We start from the raw sequence: 24,394 nt of genomic DNA on the forward strand, positions 1-24,394 counted from the left end.
GCCAAATAAACACTGCAACATGTACCATAAATGGGTATCAATGAAAGTGAATTCATGTGGTGTTTTAACATGTTTTATTCAAATAATCTCCTTTTCCAGTCATGACGTCATCTCTGTATAAAAACATACCTTACAATTGCATACATTACTTCCGATACTACAACAATTAAAGGGGCAATATGTGATAGTTTTAGCTGAAAACATTCAAAACTCATCTTAAATTATTTACAGAATGTGAAGATATAACAGTTTTGACGTTATGACGTCGATGTCCTGTTTTGCAGAGATATCCACTGAAGTTAGCATGCTAACTAGCTAGCCACGTTCCGTCCACATCCAAAGCTCCTGTGCTTGTGGTGTAAACACCAGCACCCTTTTTGTGCTCTGAGCTCCCAGTCTGGACTACTAGTTGCACGGCTAACTGAGCTAACTAGCTAACAGCAGCTTCAGTTAGCAGCAGTTAGCGGTAACTCTGGTGATATGCTAACATCTGTTTTCAGTATGAATTCGACAGGTGGCCAATTCTTACATATTGCACCTTTAAACACTTAAATAAATTAAAACTGCCACTGAAATGTGAAGTAAAATTTACCACAAGATTCAGCTAATTTAAATGCTAACAGTGCCGTGTTGTCAAGCAGGTTATAGCACAACCACACAGAGTCTATCAGTCGCTCTATCCTAACACTAATCTACTGTGACAGCTGTAAAAGTAATCCAGAAGTTGTAAACTTTTGGGTCAAAGACAGTTTAGGTTCAATGCCTGGAAGGCCAGTATGAGGACTATGTTGGTATGGGCTGTTATACGACAGCGAAGCAGTAAAACTGAGGAGTAAATGGAGGATAAATCCTTGTTACTTTAGCCAGGTCACACCCTGTCAGTGTCCATCCCCAACCATTTGGACAGATAATAAAGACACACTAACAAAGACCTTGGTCAAAGATTTTCACCAGCCGTTTGATGTGGAAAAGTTTTTGCCGAAGTTCTTTGCACTGTTTCTTCTTCGTTTGATAGTCTGGTGTCTGGAAGAAAGAGAAATTAAAACAACTGACATCAGATGTTTCTTAGCAGGAGTAGCATTACTAGTTATAGTTCAACATTTGAGCAATTTGCTTTGTCACTTTTTTTAGCAGACATTTAGAGAAGAAAATCAATACCACTCATATCTAAAGCTACAGCCAGAAGACGGTTAGCCTAGCCTAGCATAAAGACTGGACGCAGGTAGAAACAGCTAGCTTTGCTTTGACAAAATTTTGCAATTGAATTATCATGAGGTTGCTAGGTAACAGCTGAGACTCAAGGAAGTCATTGCACCTGGCCAAGAAATCTTACCGTTAGACAGAGCCAAGCTAGCTGTTTTCCCTTGCTTACAGTCTTTATGCTAAGCTAAGCTAACTGACTGTTTGCTATCCACGAGTCTTCTGTGGAGGTCACTAGGGAAATGATTACGGCTAATGTTTCTAGTGCTCGGCAGAACAAGCTAAAGTAAAAAAGTATTCGCAATAATAACTGACACTGGCACTTTCAAGGCTTTAGAAGTGTTAGCTAAGTTGGCTAAGCAATAATAATATTGTTAGTAGTATTCACTCGATAAGGTTGCACCTAGATCCTCATGAATGAATAATACGCTGTTCCAATCACTGTAAGAATGACGATTAGCGTCTGTGACCATGGCAAACCCCAGTTCCAGTTAAGTAATAGGACATGCTGGAAGTCACGCCCATAATTTGGTATTCGCAATGTGTCATGGGAGGAAGAAGGTGGATAGCTTCATATTTGACCATTCACACATGAGAGTGACAGGCTACCAATGTTCTTGTCTACCTCTCAGCAAAAATAGTGAATGAACATACTCCCCAAAATTAAAATACTCCTTTAATTTCACATTTCAATACCACTGATCCGATTCCACTTACCCTTTTCAGGTCTTTGAGTCTGTTATACTCATCCGCGACACCCTGAAAAAAAACAAAATTATTCTCTTACTTAATTATACTGAGTAAATAGCAGAAGCAATACAAGTCAATTCTGAATTCGTAGCACAAAGTGGCTCATCTCTTCTACTTTGTGTCTGTGGCAGTCCAATAGACTCCTACTGAGAATGAACTAAGCTGTTAGCTATAATTAAAAGGCACAGCTATGACTGTATATTCTCCTGGCAGTCGGCCCCAAATTTTTCCACTCTGCCCTCTTTTTTTGTGTCCCTACCTGGTACTTCATGGAGCCCTCGTCCAATGTGTCTAGCTCTCGGCTCAGCTTGTGCATCTGGTCACTGATTTCATCCATCTCGGCACAAAGGCTCTTATAACGGGCCAGATCGGAGTCAAACTCCTTCTTGTACTGGTGGCGCTGCTCGTCGGAGATTATCTCTGGGTACAGCCTGGAGTGGGACATTAAGATGAAGACATGAATTGATTATTAAATTAAAATTGAGGCTGTGACAAAAACAGAAGAAAAAAAATCAGTCTTCTTGCCAGTATGAAATTATAATAATTTTTAACAGTTGGCCAACTTGCCTTGAGGAAAATGCAGCCAATTTGTGTAGTATTACAGCATTTTCTTCTGAAATACTGTCTGTTTCAGGTCATGGCACATTCTCTCCATTAATGCTGTGATTAATTAGAAAAAGTTAAGCCTGAAGGAAGTAAGGCTTTTCTCATATTGCTTTTAAACACTTTCATTTGGGTACAACCAAAGGGTTGTTAAAAATTGACACTGATGCAGATTTTTCGGGCTTCGAGCTGCTGGTAGCCACCAGTTTAGTGATCTTCAACATCTTTAAATTTGAGCATTTTTCTGCCTTAAAGGTGCAATATGTAAGAATTGTCCTCCTGTCGAATTCACACTCAGAGTAAATACGGTGCAACATATCACCAGAGTAACCGCTAACTGTCTCTTTGCCATTAGCTAGTTAGTTTGGTTAGCCATGCAGCTAGGACCAAATGTGTACCCTGCTAGCACAGGACTTCCCTTTTGTTGTATTTCCCTTTTTGCCTTATTGAAAAGTATTGTGCAGGAAATGTTCCACACAAAAACACTTTCCTTGCCTAAATACTTTCTCACAACAGCATGATTGCATTCTTAGTAGGCAGCAGAGTAGTGGCCAACCTGTAGAGGTAATCTGTGTGGTCTCGGTCCAGCTCGTTGCCAGTGTCTCCAGTGGTGTAACCAGTTTCATACTGGGACTCCATCATCTCCTGAGCAGCGGGCCTGGGCTGTCGGTCCTTCCTCTGTTCCCTCTCCACACGATGAGGAGGAGGTTTCCTGAAGCTGTCGGTCTCGTCTGAGGAGCTGCTGGAGCCAGCAGCCACCCTGCTGTTCTGGTACAGAGGCTCAGCCCCCCGACGACTGTTCTTGTCAGCAGAGACACTGTGGAAAGACACAAATATTAGATTTGTACTTCAGCGTCTACAGCTGCATTCATTTATGTGGGATTTATCAGAGTTTAAACTGTTGTATCACCTATTTGTTGTCATGAATTGCTAATAGTGCTGGGAGGTTTGAGTGTTATGTTGCCTCAGTGTACTCAGGTCTGAACTAAATATTTCAAGTTCTATGAGTTTTCAAGTATTTGGTGTGGCGCACTTTTCACATACCCTCTCACAATATTAAGCTTTAGGCTACACAAAGATGATTAAAGATGAAATCAACTGACAGTTTACTGAACTTACAGTGATAATTGTGTGGATACAAACATATATAATAAACAAAAAATCTACCAACTGGTATGTTGTAGCATCATAGCAGCAGAAATAAAAAATGACTTGGACATGATAAAATAAAAATGCAAAGCTATTGCAGTTAATGGTTCATAAAAAAGGGTAGTGGAAGATTTTAAAATGTTTATCTGCTGGTGGCGCTATATGAAAAGTTCATGGATGACTAAGTTTTTACATTTATCCTTATTGGACGTATCAGTCTGAACCGAAATGTACTAACAATCCAGATGTTGGGAACTTTTATTTAAAGCCACAAATGTCAACCTCATGATGGTGCCAGAGAAAAAGTCAGGGGATCATAGAGCCACACCACCAGCCTGTCTTAAAAAAAGATCACTTCTGTATAAAATTTTAGGCAAGATTCATCAATTTACTCCTTTTTTAGGAGTTGTCTGTGATGCCTTTTCTTCTGTGTTCCCGCTGACCTGTGGTGTTCCCCAAGGCTCCATCCCCGGCCCCCTGTTGTTCTGTGTGTACATGCTGCCATTGAGATATCTTATGCATAAACACAAACTTCAGTACCGAATGTATGTCCCATTAAAACCCAGTGAAGATGGACATTTTCAGCAGCTATTATTTTCTGTCAGACATGAAGTGCTGGATGTCCCAAAGCATGTTTTCTTAGCAATCCAACCAATAGTTCCTAAGATACTTTTTTGCATCAATGTCAACATCATGGCGGTGCTGAAAAGGTCAGGCAATCATCCAGTAGCAGTTGAGATATTTCAGTCTGGACCAAAGTGGTGGATCGACCAACCAAATGCAGACAGTACCATCTGTACAGCCACGCTGCTCGCAGAGTGAGTCTAACAAATGAATACTTCAAAGCTCAATCATTATTCTTTATTTGTCCCCATTAGCTTCCACAAAGTGGTTGCATTCCTGCGGTCAACACAAAAACAAAACAAAGCAAAACTAAATGATACAAAACAATTTATCACCACACAAATCAATAAAACAGGAACAGGCAAACAAGCTATTTATATAGATCAGAAGTAATTAAAATGACTATTTGAAACAATAGACAATAGTAGCCTAAAGACGAAACAAAAATACTTACAAATACACAGTACCAAAAATAATTTTAAAAAAAACATCAATCAACAATATTTTAGCAATAATCACTTCAACATCTATGTGAGATTCATTGACTTTTTGAAAGAAAATCTACTTTTGGTCAGACTGATGGTGGTGGGGAGTTTTTTTCTGGATAAAGAACAGTTCTCATCACTCTATTTATTAGTGCACTTGGCTTCAGAGATGCCACTTTGAACTGCTTTAAATCTTATTTATTTTTTCGGTAGTGCTCCATGATGCCTCTTCTTCTGTGGCCCCTCTGACCTGTGGTGCTCTCCAAGGCTCCATCCTCGGCCCAGTGTAGTTCTGTGTGTACATGCTGCCACTGAGACATATACAGTACATTTACACTTCAGATCCGTTGTCATGTGGATGAAATGCCAAATTAAAAACCAGTGAAGACAGCAATTTTTATTCGTTTTCTTCTCTGTCAGACATAAAGTGCAGGATCTCCTGAAATGTTGTCCAGCTACATGAAAACAAATCTGAAAAACTCATTATTGGTGAGCTAAAGTCTGTCATAGTTTTACAGAAACACACTGGCTCCTCTACAAATGTGAGCCAGAGACCTGGGTGTAATTTTTGACAAGTACCTTTCATTAGAAAAACAAGTTATATAAGTCGCTCAATCATGTTTTTGTCAGTTGAGGAGCATCTCGAAAATGTCACACCTTCAGCTACTACAAAACAGAGCTGCTGCGAAGATCATATCAGACCTATTTAAGTTTTACCTTTACCTGATTAGCTTCAAAGCACTTCATGGTATAGCTCCCAGTCATATTGCTGATTTGTTGCTCACCTATGAGGAGGAGTGCGACCTCAAATCCTCATACAAAGGGTCCTAACACTAAAGGTGACCTGGTCTTACAGTCAGGATCCTGTCTAAGGATATGAGACAGACCGAGCGACTGTAAATCATAACATTTCCTTGAAAATGCTTTTCTATCATTGAAACAATGTAATCAATTTGATCAGACCAAGACTGAAATTATCCAATTTAAAGCAACATTATGTAACTTCTTTACCTTAAAATAAAAGCCTCAAAATCATTTTGATGGTTCAGTGTCTTGTAATAAGGTGTCTCCGCCCTCCATCACTTGTTTCTGCACTATGTAACTTCAGTGAGAGGATAGGATCACAGCGTTATATACATGTTTACTTCAACAAACAAGTTTTCAACATGCAACATTGTTATAATGTAGGGGGCACTAAATTGCACAAAATGCCAATTTCTACATCATGTTGCTTTAATCTGATTTTAGTCCATTGTTCCATTTCTTCCAGTATAAAACAATACATCATTACAAATGTGTCTTTTCGTTATTATGTAATCCTTGTTGTAAGAGTGGCCATCAATAGGCATTAAAGGGGCATTATGTAGTTTTGGAGAAGAAATTCAAACTCAGAATTAAACAAGCTCAGAACTCTGCTTGAAGCTACAAAGGTGGCAGGGTCCACCAAATATAAACAAAGTAAAACAGTATGAAATTGTGTCGTCCTTTAAGATCAGTTCGTAACTCATTCTGACCATTACTCACCTGTTGCTTTTATAATTCCCATCACTGTGGATGCTGACAGTCCCGTTGCCATAGGAGACCACGCTGTTCTCTGCCCTCAGGTCAGCCGCTGCTCTCTCCGATACAACAACAGTTGGTGCCTGCTGGGTGCTGCGTGCCTCTCCAACATGGTTCACCTGAGATAATATCGGGAGACTGGAATCAGAATCTCTTCATTAAAGAAAAACAACAATAACAGAACATTTTTCATCCGTATGTCCTTCAGTATTCTGAAACAAAATGCCATATTATGCATCATGACATATATGAGAAAGTCCTCAAGGGGAATCAAATGCATTTTTTATGCTGGAAAGAAAATAAGCTTTTCTGAACTAAATCTGTCACATAATCGGTGAAGTACAAAACTGGAGAGTTCTCTACACACAGCACACAGTGTTCAACAACACTTGGATAAGAGAAGCTGTGTCACTGCCAGACATGTTCGCATGCAGCCAGACACACACACACACACACACACACACACACACACACACACACACACACTTGGTCATAGTGTGACACACTGCAGTAAAATGAAAAGAAGCTTGTAACACACGTCAACCCCAGAGAGCAGAAGTCCTTGTCGCACTCCAAGTCCTTTCTTTCAACAACTATCAGAGCCACTTAATTGGAAGGAAACACACAAAACCAATTTTCTGAACTGTGTCTGACATGAAATGCATGTTACCGCTGGACAAGTGTGTGCCTGTCCTGTTATCTGGAACACCGAGAAAGGTTGAGACAGGAGTGAAATCAGTGGAACAAACATTTCTGCTGTTCCATCTTCCTGAACTAACACGCAAACATGCAGCAGAGCGCCATGGTTCTTTTGTTTTTCAGACGGAAATATGTCCTTATCAAACACCTACAGCACATCACAGCAGTGTTACAACCACAGAAACAGAATGTAAATACAGCATTATAAAATAAAAACATTATGTAAAGAAAGCATCGTCAAATGATACCAAACACTAAAACTGCATTATGTATCATGTCATAGTGTGTGATGCATAATTAATAACTTCTAGTCTTTGGCCTATTTCTGGATCGCAGCATAGGATCCAGTGAGCTGATGTGAACGTCTGGAAAAAGCAGCCGGGGAAATAGATCTCATGAATGTGGAGTTGGAGGATGATCCTCTGCTGGGAATCCGATCCACTGCAGTAAAAAGGTGCTGTAAGAGCTGCTGCATTGTGAAATTCAAGTGTTTTTAATACCTGTGCAGTTCAGTCCAGTCAGTATTTGGCTCTAAAGACGGCGAGAGGGAGACTTCTGTATCTATTATTGATTTCAAAGTCTGGAGCCGATAATAACATTTCATTATAACTTAATTTGCTGATTACTTTCTTCATGATTTGATATCCAAAAAATGCAAATATATTGGGGAAAAGCACAATTTTCTGAAGCCCAAGGTGCCACATTTAACAAGCTGGTAGCTTGCAAATGTTCAGCATAACTGCTAACTGTATTCTTTTTATATATCCATCCACTGTGGCTACTGTTAGCTATATAGCTCAGATAGCCATGCAGCTAGCTGGACACAGAAGCTTTGGACTGCTCAAGAGGTATTCAGGCCGGGGGCTTGGTGATTGACTTCAGTAAATATCTCTTTATCACAAAACATAGACGCCTGTGACATAATACTTAAACCATTATTTCTTAAAATTCTTACATATTGCACCTTCAAAGAAATGACAGGTTTGATGTGTCAAAGACGTCTATGTATTTTGTTGCACAGATAGCTATTGACGTTAGCATGCTAACCAGCTCGCCCCAGCCCATCCTGTCTCGTAATACCGCTCCAAGTTCACTAATATCTACACAGTTAACTGGGCTAACTGGCAAACTAAAGCTACAGTTAGCAGCAGTTAGCTTTTACTCTGGCGATATGCTGCGCCCCATTTTTGTGAGTGACCTTTGACAGGTGGCCAATTCTTACATATGGCACCTTTAATTGATTTAATCGATAGACAAACTGACCTTAAAGGACAACACAATTTCATACTGTTTTACATACTTGTTTTATATTTGTTTATATTTGGCAGACCCTGCCACCTTTCTAGCTTCAAACAGTGTTCTGGGACCTTATTTTCCTCTGAGAACAGCTTTTTTATTTGGTTATGGAAAAAAGAAATATTTCTGAGTTTGTATTATTACCTCAGTAATACCTCAGTAATATTGTTAATACGAAAATTCTGCATTTGAATGTTTTCTCCAAAACTACATAGTGCTCCTTTAATTATTCCTTCATGGTTCTGCAACATAAAATAACCCAACATCTCCACGAGATATGTCTGTGTGTGTTTTTGCATACTCCATCTTTGGATATTTACTCTGTCAGGAGGAGCTGCACGCTTGACGCCTCATCACATCATGTTTAGCGTTGGTTCTGCTCTCCTCTTCCACTTTGGGGCAGTTGCCCTTGTTGATAAATATTAATTGGAAAATCCTTTTCGATGCAGTCAACATACAACTTTCAAACATTATTCAGTGTTTGCTTTAATTGCGTTATCCTACATTCTCTTCCCTCAGTTACCACTCTTTTCCAGTTCTGTTAAATAGAAATGTAGCACAAAACACAAGGAAATGACTTCTTTGCCAGGAGTCTAATCTGCAGCGGTGTGTAGCAGTCCCTTCGCATACTGAATCATTTAGCGCCACCACACTCTGTAGGGATTCACACAGCAACTCTGAGGCAACTCAACCCTTTTTATACATTATACATGCCACATACATTATATATGCCTCCCTGCAAGGCAAGCATCTTCACTGCAACACAAGCGTGCCCCAGAATAGGGGCCTGCATCTCTATGAAGAGGCTCCCTACACACACTCTGCAGCGACGGACAGAATGTAGGCCAAGGCCTCGCTGGATAAACTGATTGAATATGTTTCTTCCTTTTCAATAATGAGTCATGGTGGACATGGTGCGTTCATAGTACACTGCTACTGTAGTACATTAATCACTGCTAAATGCCACATGAGGCTCCTGCTGTGAAGTACAAACTGCACAGCTTTCATGGGGCTCTGCAGCACCTGCTAAAGGCTGGTGCACTGATGGTCTGGGACTGTGGCTCTCAACAAAATCATGCATATTGTTTTAGAATTTTCTACACTGTATACTTTCACCTCTTCAGGCCTCCAAAAGATGGATCCCCACAATCAGACTTCAAGCTGTGAGGAGCGGTAACAAATGGACCTTAGGCTGGTCAGTGGTGACATAATGTGGGTACTGGTGTCATTGTTGTTGTCATTAGTAGCTTTATTGTTGTTAAATAAATCTTTTTTTTTTCTTTTTTTTGTTCCGTTGTGCTTTTTAATTGTTTTATACAGTATTATGATGTAATCTTTTACTTGTGTGGACCCCAGGAAGAATAGCTTCTCCTTGGTAGTGGCTAATGGGGATCCAAATAAATACATAAACAGATAAATAAAACACATAGACGATACAAGTTGGACGCTTTGTACCCCTCATATCCATCTACAGTGCAACAGTATCACAACAATTTGGACTCTCGGATCAACTTGTTTACTCGGCACAAACATATGTAGTTTGAACAATCGACCAAAGCTGCCACTCTTTAAATTATGTTTTTATTTTGACATGATCAGCCCTGTCAATGTTGTTGATGATGATTTAACAACAGCCTCAATCTACAGGTCTGTAGATGTTATTCCCACACTGGTATCACATTACACATTTATTTGTGCCCTGAATGATCATTTATGTAATATAATGTCATAAATGTTGTGACTAGGGTTTGCAAACTGTATGTGGTGAGCTACAGTGCATAAACAATAGCTTATCTAACCCACATCATGACCACAGGGGGGGAAAAGCCAACTGCCAAATTGCTGCAAGACAAAAATTTTTGAATGTAGACGCATAAATGTGCTACACTACGGTATAAGAATTTGTCAAGCTGAGAGTTCAGAGCAAAACCTTTGGGTGTAATCCCCATTGCTGTTGAAGGTTTATTAATACCTTTATTTGTTGAAATATATGATGCAATTTGCTTCAAACCTTCATAGTTCTGTGCTAAAGAAAAAAGATTTTAGAAGTAAATGTCTGACAGTAAAATCTTGACATCCAGCTTGTAGCTGCTTTGGTAATTTTAATCATTCACAACATCTTCCTGCTGCGTCGGTGAGTATGCGATGATGACTGTGTGTAGTAAAAGCAATGTGTGTAATGATAACTGATCAAACAAAATGAAACTTGAAACCTCGCTGTTAACACAAGGTGGATTACTCTAAAGAGGTCTCCTGACCCGTTTCCTTTCACAGGAAATCCTATAATGTTGCTTGTCACCCATTTTTATATGGTTCCTGTTGTTATCATTAACTAAACTGTGATGACTGGTCTGGTTAATGATCAGTCAGGGTGAAACCTGGGTGTGCCGAAGATAAAGAGCAGCGTTATCTGAGTCAGCAGCAGCAGGTAATGTCAGTGAAACCTGAGGGACACTGTGAAGAAGTGAGAAACTTAACAATGTGTTTGCAGTAAAGGTAACGGCCCTGAACTTTATACGTGCGGCAAGATGAAAAGAGCAAACATGAGATTGTAAACAGTGAAGTCACTCAGGCTTTCGTTTCTTTATCAGGCCATAGGAGCAGAAATAAACATAAACCACAGGTCTTTGTAGACTTACTGTATATAATATGTAATCAAAAAATAATGAAACTCACCCAGTCCTGTACATCCTGCCCTTCTGAAGGCCTGACCAGCGGCTCATCCCAGTAGATGTTGGCTTTGCCGTGGCGCCAAATCTTGCTGCGGGTCTTGTAGGCGTAGTAAGCAGACAGGGACAGGGCCAACACCACCATCAGCCCCAACACTAACGCAACCGCCTGAGGAGGGAGAGTAAATTATAGATCAGAATAAGATAAAATAGAAGAGAATAAAAAAATAAGATAGAATAATCCTACTAACCTCCTCGGGGTCCATGTAGCAGTAGTGGTGCAGGTATTGATTGTACAAAGGGAACCCCCCGGGGAAACCAGCCCCCACGCTCCCGCTGAGGCTGGGACTGCCCTGGATGTTCTGGCACATCATCAGCATGGGGTTGTAGAGCATGCTCTGTGAGCTCTGAGACATCGGGTTCACCCCGATCACAAAGATGATGTCTATGATCCCCTTGAAGTCAAAAAGAGACAGAAATAATTTAAATGCCTTCATTATTATCTTTAAATGATGAAAAAACCAAAAGACTATTCTCTTAACTGTCACACTTCAGCAGATACTAGTTCATACTCCAACTTACCTCAGAATTACCAAGTACAGTACAGTAGATACAGGCGTTAAGAATAACTATAATAACTATATAGAAATAGGCGATCTTCTTCTTCTTTATGTGTTTTGTTTACAGCGTGTTTCCGCTACCCTAATAGCACAGAAACTGTAATTACAAGTTTAAAGCTGCAGGAAAAGCAATGTTTTGATATTAACATTTAATGAAATGTCTCCCTGTCATGTAAAACAATTTCTAGCACCACTGATCTCACTGAGAGTCAACGCTAAACTCTGCAGCTCTGAACAGCTTTCAGACACTTTCAGCTCATGTTATTTCCCTCCAATGTTGAACTGTTGGATTCAAGTCCTCATTAAAACTACACATATCATTTTGAATATTCTGCAGAGTACAATTATACGACTGAACTAAGAGAGAGTACAGCATGTCATAGAGGGGGCAGAGATGGGACTTAATACCACAGAATGCAGTGTGGCGATTGCTAAAGGTGTTTAAAGGTGTAATTTGTCAGAAATGGCCAGAATTTGAAGGTAGCTCCAAAACTATAGGGGGCAGCATAACCACTTACTGCTGCTCACTGTACTGGACTTGCTACTCTGTTACTGTCAGCAAGTAGCTCAGTTAGCTGTGGAGCTAAGTGGCACCTATTGACTGACAGCAGTCTTTGGCATATTTTTCTGATTAGTAAGAAAAACGGGTGTAAAAATCATATCTTTCCAGACTTTTTGTGAGTAGCTTTGCTTTAACATCTCCCAGCTGAACCCTTGGGGGGCTATCGGACTATCGCCTCTTGAGGTACAAAGTGGTATTACAAGACGGGACGTCGTATGTGTGGTGACACTGACCTGCAGGACGGCTAAGATGATATCACAAATGAACACAGTGAGGTAGAAGGTGCATCCTCGCATGAGCCGTGACCGTGAGAAACTCGCCACCAGGAACCCCAGTGAAAGCAGGAAGTTAATGGCCGCCATTGAAATCATGGCCGCCTTGGCAGACTGTGGCGTCATGTAGGAGCTACTGTAGCCGTAGCTGCCTCCATAATATCCAAACTCCGCCCCTGTGGCGCCCCCTCCAACCCCAACACCGTAGCCCCCGTACCCAAATCCATTCATGTCCCACACCAAGGTTGAAGCTACGCAGGCGAAGATGACGAAACACATGAGTACTGTGGCTCCTTGGAAGGTTTTGACGAAGCCGGGAGGAGAGAACCAGCGGTAGAAGAGTTGAGGCTTCTCCTCCATGTAGTAGGAGTCTGCAGGGGCGTTAGGGGTGTAGGGGACATACTGGCTCTGAGGGGAGTGAACGCTCCTTGGGGGGTAGAAGGCTTGGGAGGTGGTGCTGTAAGGCGGGCTGTACACTGGGGGGCTGTACACAGGGGGGCTATCATAGTACCGAGGCTCATACATGGTGGAGAGGGTGTTACCTGGAAGAGGGAAGAAAAATAAGACTAAATCAGTCCTGGTTAAAGCATGTTACACGTCATCATAACACTTAACATAGCTTATACATGTATCTGCACGAGGGATGTGAGAAGTCAATAACAGGTCGAGGTGCTGAGGGGTCAGTCTATACAATGACGTCACAGTAAATGGTGCATGACATTCATATTTTTGTATTATTTTGAATGGCCAGAATAACATGTATGTGATCAGTGTAAACAATAATTTACAACACTTTACAAGCAGACGGCAAACTTGAACACCAACATATTACAGGTCAAAGCAGCCACATCAACTACAGTCAACAACAGCAAGGAGATGAAGAGGGAGAGAAATTACCCAGACTCCCTTAAAAAATTGCTCAATTTTGGGAGTTGTTAAGTTAGGAGAAACTTTATAAATTTTGTGAAGCGCTGTTTCTGACAAATTCTTAATCATTTGGGCCTTCTTGTAAATTCGGCATATGTTATAGCCTTGTTTTTCTTTAGTCCCCACATCCGTGATCAGCACTAAAAATAGCTTGGAAGCTGGCAAGTTGAAACCTGTGTGCTGGAGCGATGCTTCGATGAGTAAATTGACTTGAAAGTGTGATACAGAAAATGAAATATCTTTACTCTAAATGCCTGCTTTCAGGCCTTTGAGCACTTTTTTCTATTCTAATGTAACTAGGCTTATTCTAATCCGTCTCTGCTGCTCCTCTCTGCCCTTCATTCACCTCGGTCTAACCCTGAACCCTCTCTCCGGTGTCGCTGACCCACACTTCATCACTCCAGAGGAACAGGCTTCAATAATTCAGACAGGCAGCAGATAAGAGGCGAGCCGGGGCAGCCATGCAGGGTGTTTTACTGCAGGGGGGAGAACCACAGACGTGTTTCTGACCTGTGCCCACTGAGTTAAGGGGGAGCTACTAAATGAGTCCAGCCAGCTGTGGCAGAAGAGTTTGGGGTTTTTTCTGATCAATTGCAGAGTTGAAGTGACTTTTGAGAGAGGAAGAGAAGCAAAACAAAAATAACTTCTTCTTTTCTTTTTTTTTTTTTTACTTTCCTCATTCCTTTCTGCACCTGAACTCATCTATACACAATCATCCATGCTGGTACACATCCAACCACACAAACTAACACACAGGCCTGACATCTGACGACTTTAATTGGTCAAAACGAATTGCCAAGTCATTAAAAACATGCTGAAAGTCATTTTTTTAATGTCTGAAGTTCTTTCCAAACACTCAACAGGTCAAATGATCCAACAGATACAACATCAAATACTGATTTTACAGTGAAATGCTGCAGTAGACTTCCCAACTCACCCAGACACTAAAGAAAACGTTCCTCAGCTTTGCAGCCGGTCATCCATGTGAGCTGCTCTCTCACCGCACACTGTCCGCTTTAAACCTCACCGACGGTCATAAACAGCGTCATCTTCCATTATGGACGCTTCTTCCCGACCAAAAAGCCCGTAAATGAAACCTACGGAGCAGTGTGAGTCCCTGTGGGCCCTGAGGAGCGGCGGAGTGTCTGAGGCCGCAGTTCACCTGCTGACTGACGGCTCCAACGTGCGCTGTGATTGGCTGCAGCCTCCTCCACATGAAACATTAAAGACAGGCTGAACTCTGAGACAGGTCAGCCTCTGACACACCATAACGATGATGACTCACAGCTTCGTGGTGATAATAAGTTTATGAGTCATTATTCTGAAAGCTGCAGACACATAATGTAAAGCGAGGCGTTCATACAGTAAAGCAACTTTATTACAGAGGATCAGAACTTGAAATAAATGACTGATTGATTGATTAGAGGATCAAAGGAAAACATATGTTTAATATGATCGATAAATTGTATAAAGGTGCACTGTGTAGTTTTGGGGAAGACATTTTAATCAGAAGAGAAATGTTTTATGCCTAAACAAACTAAATAAACAAACTGATCTTAAAGGACAACACAACTTCACACTGTGTTACTTTGCTTGTATGTGGCGGACCCTGCCACCTATCTAGCTTCAAACAGGGTTCTGGGGACCTTATCTTCCTCTGAGAACAGCTTGTTTATTCAGTTTTTGGAAAAATACATATTTCTGAGTTTGTTTTATGACCTCACTAATATTGTTAATATGGTTTCTGAGTTTGAATGTCTTCTCCAAAACTACATAGTGCCCCTTTAATTATTCCTTCATGGTTCTGCAACATAAAATAAACCAACATCCCCATGAGATATCTCTGTGGGTTTTTGCATACTCCATCTCTGGATATTTACTCTGTCAGGAGGAGCGGCACGTGTGACGCCTCATCACATCATGTTTAGAGCGTTGGTTCTGTAAATATGTAAATATTAAAATTCTGAGTTTGAATTTCTTCTCCAAAATGACGTAGTGCCCCTTTAAGTCAACTTTCAAGCAAATAATTCTCAACTGTGAGTATTGGCTTACCTTTGTCTTATGTGAAAGTCAACAGAAATATATTCTTCATAAGATGTCACTTTAAGTTTGAGGAAATTATGATGGACAGTGTTATTTACTTGTTTATGACACCTGTTTGTTTCGATTGAGAAAATAACTCTCAGACTAATCATTTTAACAATGACCTGTGTTTATAAGGTAATATAAGATTCTATTGGTTTTGTAGTGTTAATGCAATAAACCAGTAAGTCTCTTTATAGTTGGTATCACATTATATTAACCATCATTAATAAATGTTAAAATAATAGTAAAAATAACCTTTACTTGATTATTATTTTACTGTTAACAAACAATGAAATGCTTCGCAAACCATTTATTAAGCGGTTGTTTATTGTTAAGTTGCAAATGATGTTTATAATACTTTGTAAATGGTTAATGAATAGTGTGTAGTTCACCTTTAAATATTCTCTGGAAGGCCATGGTAAAGTTAATGATTATAAACCTTTATAATTGCTTGATAAATGGTTTACAAAACATTTCATTGCTTGTTTACAGTGAAAATTAACTAAAGTTTAATTAACCATAAATTCACCATGGTTATTAATCATGGTTATTATAAAGTGTTATAATCATATATAATAGTCAAATAAATAGTTTAAACTGGTACCATCCAGAGTACAGCTGATTAAACAGTATAACTGTGGCTTCACTTTACCTGAGTCCAGATCACTTCACAGCAGCTGTCAGTCTGCAGCAGACACCACTGTCTTTATGACTGCCATACAAAAATATCCAAATGACATCAAAAGGACCAGCAGCACTGTCCACACAATAGCAAAACACTTTCATGATGTGATCTTATAGACACTGATGTAAGTGAGGTGAGGTCACTGCTGTATCAGAACAGAAAAACAAGTCAGTGTACAGAAACTAACGATGAAGCACGCACATGTGATTTTATAGCTGGAGGGACACCGCAAGTTAGCTAATGTTTGGGAGTTTTGGCCAAATAGCAGCTGACTCCAGAAGAACAACACAGACTGTTATTATGTCGCCACATTACCAAGATGTTTTCTATCCGTTTGTAAAAATGTGTCGGATAAATCAACAAATCTGTTGTTTATGTACAATTCAACTTTTTTTTAAAAATACTTTTTTTTCATACACAATATAGAATAGATTTTATATAAGAATTGTGTTTTTTGCTCAGTCATAGAGGATTTACTTAGAGTCCTCCTGTGGTTTCCTGAAAGGGTGAATTGTGTCACTTAACAACATGTTTTGGATTTGTCTAAAATTACACCAGAGGACTGACACCATCTCCAACAGTCGAACCCAGAAAGTGATTGTATACGACATTTGTGCTTTTTCTATTACACAAAGTGTTTTCAACAACAGTTTCGGACCAGGATAAAAGGTTCAATAACACAGTTTTGTACTGTCTGTTTACTGGGCTTGACAGAGTTTTTGATTAACAGTAACAATTTTTCTTATTTACTGCACCTGATGTTAGAGGAAAGGTACTTTTTCTGAAGTACTATTATAGATTTCAAAGCTAAGGGACAATAAAAATCAGGGATAAGCTGAGATAAGATACGGTACGATGAGGTAATATGTGCCTTTATTGATCCCCGTAGAGGAAATTCAAATGATGTTGTTAAAAACCAAACAAGGCTCCCATGTGGCAGTAAGTTAAACCAGCCATCAACATAGATTCAAAAAGAAGTTGGAAAGAAAACACAAAATGGCAGTGCAAATGAGAAACAGCATGTAAAGCATATCATATAAACATTTACAGATTTGTTTTGTAAAAAAATGTACAAATCAGCAGAACTTTAATTTAAAACATACACTTAATCAACATGTTGTTCCTCAGCGTTGACATAAATGACATGGATAATAAAAAAATGAAACATGACACGTAATGAAAGCTGTTCAAAAGGAGTGAACCATGTAGCCCTTATAATGTATAATGTTGTAGCTCAGGTGTGTTTTAAACCAGGTGTCATGTCCACTCTAACCTCACGTTGATGAATCAATTCATTCAATACAGACAGAAAAATGTTTTTGTATTGAAAATATAATATATTCAATGAAATATAACAACAAAAAAGAACCAATCAGAAAAAGGTAATCTGGCGCTGTAGACATTTCTCCATGGTCGTCTTCATGTCTGACCATTCGCCATCATCTCCTCATCAAAAATGCGGATTCTGTTCTTGATGTGACTTAATTTGGCTTTTAAATAGTCACAGCGTTCCTTCTTCTCCAGGAAGGCAGGATCCTGTGAAAACACAACATTAAATTAAAATTTCCAGAGGTGCCCACATTTTATGATGGAAGCAATATTATTTGCATAAGTGGATTATTAAAAAAGCAAATATTGGCAGGGTGTTTAGACAACATTACAACACAGATCAGGGTCACACTTTCACTTACGCTCTTCTTCTCCTGATACTTCTTCAAAATGTGTTGAATCCTCTGCCGTTCCTAAAAGACAAATAGAATGATACCTCAGTGATTTTCACTAAATGTCACTTAAAACACACAACAGTCTACGTCACAATTACACGATGCAGAAATAGTAAGTATAGTAATAGTAATACTTGTGGCAGAAAAGTTCCTACGGTCTATGAAAAAGCTTGTTCTGCATCCGTCTCACCTCTTGGCTTTTTCCATCTCTGAGGAGTCGAGCCATCGCGGCGTCCAGCTCTCTGAACTTGGTGAGGGTGGTGCTGATGTCTCTGTGGAGGTCCTTGTACTCCTGAAACTGGTCATTGAAAACAGCTTTGTACTTTTCCCTTTCTTCCACACAGCTGATCTCTGGATACTTTCTGTATGGAAGGATTTCAGGGAAAGTTAGTAAGATGATTTTTTTATTTTGCTTGGTCAAAACCCCTTCACATGCACAGTTTGAATGTTCACTCACATGATGTAGTCTGCGATGACGTGTACTTTGGGGGTGTATTCAGATGCCGTGGTTCTGTTCAGACTGACTGTGTTCTTATGGACCTCAGGGGTGGGCGCATGTTGTTTGGCATAGTCTTTACGTGGAGACTTATCCACCTCATCCTTGAATGATATGCGCTTTACTTTTTGATTGGTTAGCGGGATGGACTGGTGAAACTCCTCCCGGGGCTGAAGGTAAAAGAGAAAACGTATTGTTCAAAAAATATGAACCACAAAAATGAAAGTACTATTACACACAAGTATGTTTGCATCCCTGTGACATCAGTACAAGGAGCTTTCTAAGAGGCCTTTAAGCAAATACGTGTTGGAGAGATTTTTTAAGAAAAAGCACAGCCAGGGGAAAAACTCCCCGCTCTCTCTGCTAAGCCCCTGACGATGCATTCCCTCAGCTGGGAGATGGAATTATTATGTTCACTCCTGGCCTTTCTTTTGACATCAAACACATTAGCTGACCGTGCTGTTTCTCAGCCGTAGGTGGTGGCTGTGATGCTCGATAACATGGACTCTTTTTGAAAGCAGTAATAAGCTTGGTAGCTGCTGAAGGTAACAATCACGAGTGCTTGGAGCATGACAACAACAGCATGTCTGTTTTTAATGTGCTCATTTTAGTATGTTGTACTGAGCATGCAGGTGTCCTCATGTAGTGTGAGTGTATCTCAGCCATATGTGGGGATTTATGTTGTTAGATATAAGCTTTAATATTAACATGTCTGATTTTGTCACTTTTGTCACACAACACTTTTAGCCAACATCTGGCACAACAGTAACAGACGTCTGGTCTAATGCTGATGCGTCCAATATAATATTGTGTTGGATGTGTACTGGATCGCTTCATGGGCATGTTGTGCTAGTTAAATCGTATCAAATGCCAATTGTTATAGTAGCCTGATCTCATTCTGTTATAGAGGTCTTTTGTATTTCTTTAAACCAATCACGTTCACCTCGGCTGGTGCTAAACCCAGGATCATAGATTTGTATAGAAGGCCTAGATACCTGACGCAAAGATGGCGCCTATTCAAACCAATGAGAACTGCTCGCCAAGCACCTACACCTTTTTTTTTTCGAGCGTCCGGGTTTACTTTCTGGTTTTGTAACTCACTGAATATGCTCAGCAGAGTTTCCCCCACCGGCCATCACTCTGCGAGTTCCTGCTCGGCCCACAGAGTTTACATAGTGATGACATCACAGATTTTTAAATCGCCAGCATAACTTGCCAGTTTCAGTGTGTAGGTCACCAGCTCAGAGGCTGTTGTTGTTGTTTCCCAAAGAGACAGGGATTTTGAAACCAGTAACACACAGATAGCAAAAGGGAGGTGAATACTGAGTGAAATACTCAGTCAGTGGCTGGCCCACATCTGGTGAGTCAGACTATTTTGCTAGCTGTGTGTTTTTAGCCATGCTAGCAGTCTATGTCGGTTGGTGAGTTGATCCAAACAAAAATGTCTCAACAAAATGCTAATCAGATCAGATGAACGTGGCTTGGTAGCATTGTTATGGTGAGCATGTTAGCATACTATCTAGCTCAAACGAGCACATAGCCTCTAGCATGGCTTTGATGTCCCCTGCCACAAGGCAAATGACACGGCCATTACATAGTGGATCTAATGTTGGTAGCTACTGTCAGTTACCCGGTGCTGTCCATTCAAAATGAAACTCACTGAAGATACCACAGGAGGCAGCAGGGTTACCTGTATTTACCTGCATGCAACTTTGCGCCTCATCATTCAATATCTGTACTATATAATACTAATATTGACACTTCTAAAGCTATATCTCATTGGTAGTATTAACCATGGCCCCATAAACAAACATTTCTCTTATTATTTGACATGCATTGAGAAAATATCATACATGTGGAAGCAGAAAAAGAACGTCTGCTTCACCTTTAACATTCATACAAAGAGGTCAGCAGTGTTGAGAAAAACACAGTTTACAGCTCTGGGATGAATCCTTGTTGACTGCTGTGGCCATCAGCCAGCAGAAACAGCTGACATATCAATACTGACAAATGGCACGCTCGATGCAGATTGTCGACTTGACTGACTTTAAATCTCACTGGATCTGATCTGCCACTGTTGTCGGATCATTTGCAATCAGTAATACTATCACTTACTCTTGCCACCAATAAATGTGGCTTTTGATCCGTCACATGTTCTTAAAACGAGGCGAGAAAAGAGAGAGCGAAGCCTGAACTTTGCTTCAACAGTCTCGTCTCACACCTTAGGAGAGAGTGTGTGACAGAGCAGCACAGACAGAATAAAATGAGCCACACATGAGAGGGGATAGATATTTCCAGCAGCTGAGAACAAAACCTGTGAAAGTGACAACACTTTAAAGGGTAAGTTCGCACTTTTTTGTAAAGGCTTTATATCGTAAATTCAACCACAGCTCTGTGCTGTATTGACGAGGAGCACTTCCATCAGACTAATGAACTGTACCTGGTTCTCAAAGTACTCTCTCTCCCTTCGCGTGGCCTCATGCCTCCACATCTTCAGACACACCAGGAAGCTTCCCAGATACATCGCCATGTTGATGAAGATGAAAGCGGTTCCGGCCATCTGGCCCCCGTCAACACGACACAGATTGGCCATGATGGGGTTAACGCCTATTGTCGTGAAGCACAGCCCCCCACGGTTCAAGTCGTTCAGGTAGACGATCCCTGCCGCCATGTAGAGCAGGAACATGATCACGTTGATGAAGGCCTCTGTCAGAGGCCACCAGGGGGAGTCGAGGAGGATGGTGCGATAATACATAGTCATTCCCATCACCAGGAGAGCAAAGGTTAGAATCCAGGTGACTCCAGCTACTGCCAGGATAAAGGGAGTCATAGGACCTCTGTAGCTGTACCCAGACAGGCCCAGACCGTTGTTATACGCACCGTTATAAAGTCCGTAGCTGTTGGACCACTCACTGTCTTTCTGGATGTAGGCGATGACACAGGCAAAGACCATGCCCCCAAAGAGGAGCTGAAGTCCGGCGAGAAGTCTGAGCAGGCCCGGCCAGGACTTCAGATAAGAGTACTTCTGATTATAGACTTCAAGCTTCTCGGCGTAGTACTCTGCAGGGTGGATGCTGGTCAGGAGAGATTCCTCTCGCGGGGCCAGATCAAACAGATCATCAGACTCCCTTAACAAAGGCCTATGGGAGTTCTGGCTGGAGTCGCCCAGTGATTCAGTCCAGTTCCTGCGCTCCAGTATGGGACTCACAGGAGGGCTCACCCTGGTCCCATTAGGAAGGATCTGGATGCTTCTGTTGCTGCCCTCATTAAAACTGTCACTTTCCTTTGTCCATTTATGGAGGATGCTACCCCATGACTGAGGGAGAAGGGACTTCAGCCTGTCCTTCATGCCCCCTTTTTTCTCATCGCCCTCATTCTCCTCATAAGGTGGAGTGCTGGATGTGCGGCCTGTGGAGTTAGTATCACCGTCATCTGTGATATTATCGGGTGTGGGTGTGTGAGTAACCCACACAGGCACTGGTGGATCACTGATGGAGTTCCTCTCACTAGTGGAGGACCCAACCACGCCGTCCGGCTCTTGTCTCTTGAGTTTCCTGCTCCAGCTTTTCATGCTGCTGGATGATTATGGTGATTCATTGAAAAAGAAGTAATCACACAATCCTTATGAGGCATGGAGTGGCAAAACTGTGGGGAGGGGCACAAAGATTAACTATTAGTTATGTAGAATACCCAGTCAAGCATATATATCATAATTAAATGCTTTAAAATGTTTAATTAAAACACCTGAACATGAGCAGCTCACAGTTTCACATTTGATTAAAATCAAAATCAGATTTATGAGCTTTAAACTTTCTTAAAAGACAACATGAAATAATGACAGCAGTCTTCTTTCTGACAATTTAATCTTGAAGGCCCAAACCTGTGTGGTTGCAAGATTATAGTTCTTTCACTACAAATCTGCAAACTTCACATTTTTAACCCAAGACCTGTTGCTTTTAGATGTATTTTATGTACCGGTCCACCTCTGACACTTCAAACTGGCATTAACTGATTTTTTGGCCACTTGGACACAGAAACAAGCCGACAAAACAAAAGTTGACATGATATCACTTGTTGCAAAGCTGCAAAGGCGAACTTGTTAGCAAATGAGCAAAACTTATTGCAACATAAACATTTATTCTCAGAGTCATGTTTATGTCAACCTTATTAATGTAAATCCAATGTATTCACCGTCTAGGCTAGAGACTAACTGTGTCTGTCTTGGTGCTGTGCAGGGAGCGTTCAGTTGGATGACCCATGTATACTGACATATCTGCATGCACTGTGGGACTAATTTTAGATATTGAGAACCGATCGCAGTACAATCAGAATAGATATAATAAGCACGTAGATCAAAACCACCTTTAAATGCAGATCAGATAATGTGTCTACATTCAGATCACACATTAATACAAGGTGCCTGTGAGTGATCTCTTTATGAGGTCATTTGATTAGGTCATTATAAAATAAAAATATTGATTACAGAAGCTTTAAACTTGATCGAGTTGTATGATCCATCACAATTAAAATATGATGCAGACTTAAATGTATAAATGATCATCAACAGACTGTGGAGAAATAACAGTTATGATGTTATGTCAGAGATGTCCCTGTATTGTGTTACAGAGTTATCTACTGAAGTTAGCATTGCTAATATCAGCCTGTCCTGCCTTTAATAACACTCTGAACTCCCAGTCTGGATCGCTACCTGCACGGCTAACTGAGCTAACCAGCTAACGGCAGCTATAGTTAGCAGCAGTCAGCGGTTACTGTCGTGATATGCTGCCTCCTCTTTGTTTGGATTTACCTTTGACTGGTGGCAGATTATACACCTTTAATGTTAATTAGCATGAAGGTAATTAGTTGCAACTTCAAACTTAGAATTTTAATATTTACGGTTTTAATGAGGTAATAATACAAACTCAGAAATATTTATTTTTTCCATGACTGAATAAACAAGCTGTTCTCAGAGGAAAATAAGGTCCCAGAACACTGTTTGAAGCTAGAAAGGTGGCAGGGTCCGCCAAATATAAACAAAGTAAAACATTATGAAGCTGTGTTGTCCTTTAAGGTCAGTTTGTTTATTCAGTCATGAAAATGAATAGTTTGCTTATTTAGTTTGTTAAGTCATAAAAAAAGTGAAGTGAAGAACTTCCCCTTCTGATTTTAAACTACAAAGTGCACCTTTAACTGTGATCTGCGGCTTTCATACCAAAACACAGCACACATGTCAGAACGACACCTGACTCTGCCACAGTGGAACAACTCAGAGAGGGACCGCAACATGAAGAGTGTAGCTCAGGCTCGACTAATAACAGAGGAGTTTAAGCTGTGCTGTGACTCACAGCAGGCTGCTGCACAAGCTCTTAACACACAGCCATGAAACTGTCACATCACATCCAAGTGGGAACACATTAATAACAAACACCATATGTGGTTGTAAGACTGTAAAATAATCTCTGAATCAACAACTTTTCTTACCGGTTTGACCCTGACTTGTCTCTGTGGTCAGAAGTGGCTGCTTGTGAGGAACCAGGAACTGATACCTAGTGTAAAATGGCTGCCGTGTCCAGCAGACCCACACAGCTCACCCTCTTCAGTCTCTCAGGTGACTCACTCCTGGTGTTAGATGTTCAGTTCCGCACACGCAGGGCCACTGGCCAATGTGTGTGGAGAAGTGAGGGGGGAGTAAGAGCTTAAACATTAAACCTGAACCGCCCCTGTGCTGGTGCTGACTGGCACCACTAGGTTAATCTGTGGGGGAGAGAGAGAGAGTGAGAGAGAGAGCGAGGCTGAAACTGTTGACATTAATAAAAACTGAGGAGAGGAGGTGGAGGTGGTGCATGTAACCCACAACAGGTGCCATTCAGGTTGTTCATATTTCCGGCACTTTATTGAACGGTAAAGGCTAAAAAGTTGATAATCCACTCATTAATACTGCTTCAGTGACAAGACTCGCATTGTCTAATAATACTTCAAGCATTACGG

The 24,394-nt window shown here is 40.7% G+C and overlaps 1 protein-coding gene across 1 annotated transcript; it reads right to left on the reverse strand.

Moving 5' to 3' along the window:
- Positions 1 to 57: 57 nt before the first annotated feature.
- Positions 58 to 23,974, reverse strand: LOC141016326 (uncharacterized). Its single transcript, XM_073490621.1, has 14 exons — positions 23,888 to 23,974; positions 20,847 to 22,051; positions 18,368 to 18,576; positions 18,101 to 18,272; positions 17,878 to 17,928; positions 17,617 to 17,722; positions 12,451 to 13,031; positions 11,287 to 11,490; positions 11,043 to 11,204; positions 6,336 to 6,490; positions 3,110 to 3,370; positions 2,210 to 2,381; positions 1,918 to 1,959; positions 58 to 1,023 (listed from the first exon to the last, which is right to left on the reverse strand). Exons 2-14 carry the CDS (start codon positions 21,975 to 21,977, stop codon positions 922 to 924), a joined length of 3,348 nt encoding a protein of 1,115 aa, XP_073346722.1. The 5' UTR covers positions 21,978 to 22,051; positions 23,888 to 23,974; the 3' UTR covers positions 58 to 921.
- Positions 23,975 to 24,394: the final 420 nt, after the last annotated feature.

This window comes from Pagrus major, chromosome 21 (genome assembly GCF_040436345.1).
Source record: "Pagrus major chromosome 21, Pma_NU_1.0".
NCBI classification, from domain to species: Eukaryota; Metazoa; Chordata; class Actinopteri; order Spariformes; family Sparidae; genus Pagrus; species Pagrus major.